Source organism: Fistularia commersonii, chromosome 8 (assembly GCF_037954325.1).
Source record: "Fistularia commersonii isolate RoL2024-O1a breed Wild chromosome 8, RoL_Fcom_v1.0, whole genome shotgun sequence".
Classification (NCBI taxonomy): domain Eukaryota; kingdom Metazoa; phylum Chordata; class Actinopteri; order Syngnathiformes; family Fistulariidae; genus Fistularia; species Fistularia commersonii.
The window spans coordinates 4,790,001-4,798,312 of NC_141291.1; the positions used below are offsets into that span (position 1 = coordinate 4,790,001).

General features: G+C 44.9%; 1 protein-coding gene across 2 annotated transcripts in view; it reads left to right on the forward strand.

The window, feature by feature from the left end:
• Positions 1-7,449, forward strand: part of gcm2 (GCM transcription factor 2) — an 8,993-nt gene extending 1,544 nt beyond the window's left edge. The window contains exons 2-8 of one of the 2 annotated variants that reach the window (XM_086150305.1): positions 2,422-2,485; positions 3,248-3,436; positions 3,528-3,640; positions 4,918-5,043; positions 5,122-5,378; positions 5,777-6,011; positions 6,206-7,449. In XM_086150305.1, coding sequence (XP_086006431.1) covers positions 2,422-2,485; positions 3,248-3,436; positions 3,528-3,640; positions 4,918-5,043; positions 5,122-5,378; positions 5,777-6,011; positions 6,206-6,484 — 1,263 coding nt within the window. In that variant the 3' untranslated portion in view covers positions 6,485-7,449. Of the gene's footprint in view, positions 1-2,421; positions 2,486-3,247; positions 3,437-3,527; positions 3,641-4,917; positions 5,379-5,776; positions 6,012-6,205 lie in introns of both variants that reach the window. The other variant, XM_086150306.1, reaches the window with a different exon arrangement.
• The last annotated feature ends 863 nt before the right edge of the window (positions 7,450-8,312 follow it).

An 8,312-nucleotide genomic window follows, 5' to 3' on the forward strand; every position in this document is an offset into this window, starting at 1 on the left:
AAAATATTTCTACAATAATTTGTATATAATATATATCCAAATATAGTATATAAAAAATCAAACTATAAATATATATATATGTATATATATACACACCTATATATGTATATGTATATATATATATGCATATGCATATGTATGTGTAATATATATATACATATACATACATACATATATATATATTCTATATAGAAAATTCATTGAATTCATATTCAACAAATGAAACATATTCAACAAATGAATATTTTCTCTCCCATCAATAGACACTGGCTGGTCTTCGACCCATTAATCGAATAGATAATCAACAATCAATAGTAATGACAGCTTCAATCTTCAATACCCTTCAATGAGATGCTTGGCCTCTTTTCCCCAACTGTGTTTCTCGGACATTATGGGATGTTCATTTCAATATTCATCAGTAGATTTAAGTCACATTATTTTTATAGACATTTGATCATATATACATATATAATTATATATATAATTTCATATGTAAGTTTATATATAAGTATATATAAGATATCTGATTTTTGTTTTCTTGATTTTTATTTATTTGTTAGCGTTCTCATGTTATTTTGTGAAGTCTGAAGGTTTTCTGAAGGTTGTTAGTGTGTGTGTGTGTGTGTGTATTGTATGTGCGCGGACGCGTGTGTGAGTGTGTTTGTTTTGGTTTCAGTGAAAACAAAATATAAAAACCTGTTTTTGTTGTTTTAGCAACAAAAAAAAATGAAGAGTTGAGTCAGCGCGTTCACTCACACACACACACACACACACACACACACACACACACACACACACAAACCCAGTGATCTTCCACACACACGTTTAAAGATATCTGACGCAGCATTACAGATTTGACCTTCAAACTGTGAATTCTTAGTTTTGCTTTCATTTCAAATAAAACACATCCTCAGTATCAGGATCTTTTTATATCCATTATCTATCTATCTTATCCTTTATATATTTATTTTCAATTAATATTGTTTCTCCAACATTTTCTTCCAAAATATTCCACATTTAGGAAGAAATGGTCGATGATTTTTGCTGCAGAAGAGCAAAAGGTTATCGGCTGAGATGATATAAGTGTTGGAGAATGAAGGATGACGCGTGTTGTCAATTAATTGATATATACATAAAATAAATCAATAAAAAAAACTTTAACTGATGACAAATAGGAGCCGAATCCCCGATAAATCAGCCGGCTGATGTGAGAGATGGCCCGGGTGAACAGGTTGTAAGAAAATACCGATTCGTCATTTGTCACCTGGAGTCTAAAAAATGGGATGAAGACGTTCACTTCACTATGTATTCAAATAAGGCCTTATTTTAGGAACTCAGCTTCTGAGAAAATTTAACTCTGATACGTCTGAATATATAACATGCTCAAAACACGCTTATTAATTAGTTATGACAACACTAACTTTGGTTTACTTATTTGTCATGTTATTTATTTTTCTAGCATTATTTGTCTTCTGCCGCCTCTCTCTTTCCCTGCTATGAAAATGTTGAGTACTAAAAGATTTCCCGTCAAAAGTTCCCAGATGGCCAAAAGATGGCCGGTTCTGAGACTGTGGCCCGTATCTGAGTTAGTGACAGCAAATAGATATATTAATAGATGAATAACATACTAAAAAAATAAAATAGAGCTTAAAAAGAATTGAAAGGAAAGTAAAAAAACAGATCCCAAATTGACTGTTTTCTACACGGATGTGCTGAGGAAATTATTATTTAACGTTGAGCAGCAGGTTTGACAGTAAAGATAGAAAGGAAATAAAAAGATTTGACTTCGGTTCACTTTTGTGAGTTTTTTAAAGTTTCATTATTCTTAAATAATGTTAAAAAACAGTCGGAAAAACTTTTTTTTATCATATGTATGTTTGTCCTCCTCTGCTGAGGTGTTGACATTAAATGATAATATTATTAATAATAATATGAATAAACTTTCCACCAAATTGCTGTACAAAGGAGAAAAACATCATGTAGTTATGTTTATAGATAATTACTATATTTCCTAGTTATAGGTAAAAAAAAACAACTAACTAAATGAATTTTAACTAATAAACAAGGAACATTATTATTATCCGATTCATTGATTGAGAAATAAATCAGATCATTGTTAGCAATCTTAGCAATCATTTGGTTTGATGGTGACACTTTATATTTACGATAATTGTTGACACTGTTTGATAACACGTATAAGTGTAAACACACAGACGCACACGCATGTACACACACACACACACACACGTACACACACACGAGAATGATTGAAAACAATAAATTCTCTGGTCGGGAAACAGGTTTAACATCCCAACTTTGCAGTTTCCTGTGTGTTTTCTAATGGCTTGTGTGTGTGTGTGTGTGTGTGTGTGTGTGTGTGTGTGTGTGTGTGTGTGTGTGTGTGTGTGTGTGTGTGTGAAGGACACCAAGCAGTTCGACATGTTCCAGGAGTGGACGGACGGTTACGTTCGTTACATCTACAGCGGTGAGAACCATTGGACCTTCACAACTGATCACAGAAATTTTTATTGATGTGCTGAGTGAGGGCTATGGATGCTCTAATGCTAAGCTAACTTACTGCAGTCATCAGAGGATAAAGTGAGGGTGAAGAACTGTCTGAAGCTTTGCTAACTGTCTTTGGTGATTGAGAACCACAGCATTTTGACAATAGCTGTGCATGCCAAGTGAGGACTACGAATGCTCTGATGCTAAGCTAACTTACAGCAGTCATCAGAGGATAACAATATAAAGCAATGGTGAAGAACTATCTGATGCTTTGCTATCTGTCTTTGGTTACAGAGATCCATAGCATTTTGAAATTATCTGTCCTTGCTAAGCAAGGCCTGAGGATGTTCTGTTGCTAAGCTAACTTACAGAAAATGTGTGTCGTATGTAGCTCAGTGGTAGACCGTATGAGGTCCTGGGTTCGATCCCCGGCATCTCCACTGTAAGTAGCTTTGGTAAACAAGCCAAATTACTGTGATGTAGAAATGTAATATAATGTAAAAATCAGCAGGTAAGATGAATATGACGCTCAGTTAACTGTCTGATATTGACATTAACTGTGCATGCTAAATGAGTGCATGCTAAATGAGGGCTACTAATGCTATAAGCTAACAGCCGTCAGCCAAGGATACGAACACCCAGACGTTCAGCTAACTGTATTTGTTCAGTCGAGGACGAAAACATTCCTACACTGCTTAACAGGCAAGTAGGCTGTGATGCTAAGCTAACTGTCTGTGTTCAGCGGACGACAAGAACGCGCAGCGCCACCTGTCCGGCTGGGCTATGAGGAACACCAACAACCACAACTGCCAGATCCTGAAGAAGTCTTGCCTGGGGGTGGTGGTGTGCTCGCGTGGCTGCTCCCTGCCCGACGGCTCCAGGCTGCAGCTCCGCCCCGCCATCTGCGACAAAGCCCGGCAGAAGCAGCAGAGTAAGGCGCCGCGGCGTTGTTGCGGGGCGGTTGAAGGTGCGGTGCCTTGTCGGCGACAGGTAGCTCACCTCTCTGGCCTTCTGCCTTTCAGAGAAGCTGTGTCCGAGCTGCAGCAGCGCCCTGGAGCTGCTGCCGTGCCGCGGCCACAGCGGCTACCCCGTCACCAACTTCTGGAGAGTCGATGGGAAGGCCATCTTCTTCCAGGTGGGCCGCCGCCCCCGGTTCACCCGGCACACACCGACTAGTGCATGGGTTTTCAAGAAGCCCAAAAGTCCTGTTACAGTCTCTTTAAAATACCCCAGATGTTCTTGAGAGATCCCTGAAAATCATTGTCCGTCAGGCTAGTGGTTCCTTCTCAGAGGATCTTCTGAGATGGACCTGATTGTTGTGATCAGGTGATACCGACCTCGTTGCTCCTAATGCCTCATTCATCCCAGGTGGTGCAACTGCAGGCAGCACTGTATGGGGTCTCCATGTTCTCCCGCTAGGGTTCCCTTCAGGTTCTTCGTCTCCTCCCGTGGTCAACTAGCGGCCCCGTAGTTTCATTGAGGACGTTAAATTGTCCACAGCTGTGAATATGAAGGTGAATGGGTGGATGTCTCTGGATGTGGCATTGATTGACAGCTGTCCCGTACGGGTTAGACCCTGCCTCTCGACCTCTTGTATCAGCCAGGTAGAGGCTCTAGAAAATCCTGGATCCTGGATATGATGGACCTCGATGACGCAAGATGGTGAGGTCGCATACTGAAGTCAGAGGATTATTTCTGCTTCCTGGCAAAAATTGACCATACTGCGAAAATCGACCAAGTCATTGATACTCAACATGAAATCTGCATCCAGATGGGGCCTTCTGGCTGTCCGGTGTTTCCGGTTGAGCGTTTTTTGGTAGCTTGAGAATGCGACGAGACGAGATGAGATGAGAACAACTTTATTTATCCCGAAGGAAATTGTTGTGCCAGAGTTTCAAGCAAAAACATAACAATAATAGATAATAGTAGGAAGGAGGGAGAATAAGAAATACAATAAAATATAAATTGTCAATTTGTCAATGCGTAGCCAAACCCAGCAAGTGGAGCAGTACCGCTGGAACCATGGCAACCTTAAGAACGCATTGGAAGTATGTGAGAGGTGATTTTCGACCACGTTTGAAAGGAACGTGCCTGTTTTCCTACAGTACGTAACCTGAGCAGAGAGAAGCCTTGAGTTGTATCTTCCGATCTGCAGCTTTGCATCTCCAACCCTCCAATGAGGTGTCAGATTTGATTGGCACTTCTTAAAAGTGCCTTGTCCATGACCTCCATTGTAGAAGCGTCTCTGCAGAGCTCCGGTGTCCTTGGTGGACAATGAAGAATTCCAAAAAGGAGCGAAATGCGAAATTGCGTTGAGTTTCTTTGACAGGAAAATCAGAGGCAAAGTTTCAATTTCATGGCAGCAGATTGTAGAAAATCCCAAAACCTGAGTATTCCTGGTTCTTCTCGCAGGCTAAAGGGGTCCACGATCACCCCAGACCCGAGTCTAAGTCCGAGACTGAAGCTCGAAGAAGTTCTGTGAAGAGACGCGTCAGCTCGCCACCGTTCACGCCGAAAAGACGCCTCATCGACACTCAGGTCTTTGGAACGCACGAAACACTGGTCGTTGTTTATGGTTGTCTGTTGCTGCCGGTTGTTTACCTGTTCTGGTTTCAGGCTCTAGGCCCCACCCTCCTCTCCTGTGTGGAGCCGCCGGACAGGATCTCTTTCATCGAGCCGACGTTCCCGCAGCATTACCCGGCATTCCAGAGCCCCGAGCCTTACTACAATCCCCACAATGCACTGGGAGAGGCCCCGCCCACGCTGCAGAAACCGGCGAATCCGAGGCTTTACATGGGCAGGCCGGGCTACGAGTTCCAGGGATACCTGACCTCGCCCTCGTATCCGGTGACCACGGAGCTCTGCGACCCCAGGTCAACCTCACATACACTGCCGGATTCAGGTTCGAACCAGATCCAGATCCAATCCAGATCGAGAGTTAAACCAGATACAGGTGTGATCGAGATCCAGAAGTGTCAAAACCAGACCCAGATTTCAACTATCTGAGCAGGATCTCGGGTGCCTGTCCAGAACCGAACCAGTACCCAAATCTAATCCGCATCTCTATTCAGAATTGATTGTGGGCGTTCTGGTTGGGTGCAAACCAGAACTAGAACTAAACAAGATCCAAAGTTAAACCAGAACCCGAAGTGAAACAGCTCTGACAAACTTGAGTGGATTAAATCTGGATTCTTCATGTCCAAACCTGGATTTTTCAGTCTTTTTTTTTGTCATGCCGGCTAATCGTGATCTTTGTACCGTTGTGGTGCAGGGTGGCTCCCGTCCTCGGCTCCACCTCCTCGTCTTCATCAGTGTCCGCGCCGCTCTCCTCCTCCTCCTCCACGTTCGAACCGCAGCCGAAGTCAGGATGGAAGGAACTTCTGAAGAACTCCTCCCCCTACGGTGACAACCATCACTACTACAGCACGGAGTATCCCTGTCGTTACCCCAGCAACGCCCCGGGCTCACCGGCGGCGCTGCAGACCATCATCACCACGACAACGAAGGTCAGTTCCTCCCGAAGACCCTTAGCAAGAGGACCCGCGGTCGATCCGGGCGTAGACACGGTAATTAAAGGGGCGTCTCCAAGGTGAGACGTCTTAGTCCACCATAATCCACTTTCAGGAATAACAACCGAACCAAGGTTCAACACGGGAGTACAAGTGAAAGCCGAGTTATAACCCGACCTCTGACCCCGCAGGTGTCCTACCAGCCTTGTCCAAAACCCCCCGCTGGCCTCCCTCCCTACCAGCCCTGCGCTCCACCGAAACCCCCAGGCCTCCCGGGCTGCTCGTCCCTGCTGGACGACGCTCCGCCCTCGTCTTCGTACTCCACCGAGGTGAAGGTGACCGACGATTCCGGGGGCGTCATCAAGGCGCTGTCCTTCCAGCCCGAAGCACTGCAGACCAAGGCGGAGCGAGCCGACGGCTACGACTACCGCTACGCCTACCCCAACACGTACCGTTACGAGGACTACTGACTTTGAGCATCGCTGCTCCGAAGCGTCTGAGGAGCCACTGGGATTGACAGTAAACCAGAACAAAGCAGCCCAGTCTCTCAGGAAAGACCCCCCAAATCCCGACCCCACTTAGGACGTAGCCATCAGAAAACAACTCTACCCCGACCCGACTACCCTCCCCTAGGACGGAACTGTAACTCCGCCCCCTTTGGGTCACGACAGAAAAAGCCGTCTTGCTACCTCGGACCTGCGGTAGTCCAAAACCCTCAACCAGGGCCGTCACATCCCGCTCTATAATGTCGTCGCGACATCATCACGTCCGTTCCACATTAACTGTAATCCGTCTGTCAATTCCTGTTTCTGTTTCACATCCCACGAAAGTCGTCCTGTAAACATTTCAGAACAGACAGTGTGCCCCCCCCTCCCTCCACGCCGACGCAAAGAAAACAACTTTAATCATAAATAAATAAAAATAAAAGTAGTTTGAGAAGGAAGGCGAGAAAGGCAATTTGAGCTACAATCATAAAACTAATAAATAAAACGGTACAATATAAAATTATGTCGTCTTTTTTTTTTTTTTTTTTTAAGTTTGACATTTTTTTTGGGGGGGGGGACGTATTTCAAATTTAGCTGAGCTTATTAGCAAATAAATAAGTAACATTACCATAAAGTGCTAAAATGAGATCCAGCTAGCTAAACCTCCGCATTTCCCCATAAGGCTACCTGTATAATGAGTTTGGGTGGGGTTGGAGCTGGAGCTAAGGGCGCGGACCCCTTGTTGAGACCCCCGTTGTAAACATTTTTAAATGAAGGAAATAAAAGGAAAAATAAGGCGACAAAGGCGGAGGAAGAGGAGGGGACCGGGAGCTCTTCACCTTCCCATGGACTTTTATTTTGCCCGTCGTAACCGGTGCGCCCTTCAGGATGTGTTATTTATTGACTCCCCGAGTGACTGGATGAACTGTATGGACACATTAAACTCACGTGCAGACGTCGTGTTGGTACTTCCTGTTCCCTGACGCCGCTCATTCTGATTGGCCAGGATCCCTCAACTCACCTGAGGTACCCTATCTTTGGATGTTGCGGAGCCTAAATTGTCTGGCATACCTTCTTAGAATATCGCCCCTGAAAGGTCGGTTGATAAGTATCACCAAGGCGACCGGATTCGCCTCGTTTCTGGAAAAAGTACCCGGTCGAAAACGATTTCAATGAATAGAATAAACAAATGCAAATAAATTGAATCGCAATATAATCGCATTAATCGGCCGGTGGTGATGTGATTAATCGGTGTAATTAACTATTTAATTAATAAAACTTGTTTTCTTTTTGGACGTCTCTCTCCGTCCGTCCGTCCCGTCAGATCATGACGACGGCGGCGGAATCGGATTAATCACGGTTCGGGAGACGAGGCGAGACGAACGACAGGCGGTGACTTGCGGGAAAACGATTTGATCAATCTTGAATCTTCATCTCGGTGGGAAGACGGTCCTCGCCGGCCGGCCCCGAGGGATGAGAACCAGCAGCGCGCCATCAAAGGCCTGGTTGTTTGGACGTTTCAGTCTGGATGACTAATAAAGTTGTTTTGACAGGAACACGTCGGGACAGGCGCCGCTGCTCTGCCCTACGACTGAACCGCCGCTCGCCTTCATCTCGTTGACATCGCACCTTACCCGCCCTGCAGTTTACATTTACGTCCTTCAGCGCCGAGCAGAGAGCCGAGCCGTCGTGAACTCCTGCCGTGAAGAGTCCAACCTCTGGTGGCAACGCGTATCCTGGTTTCTAATAATGGAGCTCCAAGGGGCGCAAAAATATTCTCAAACTGCTGCTGGATGACGGGGTGAAGGTACAG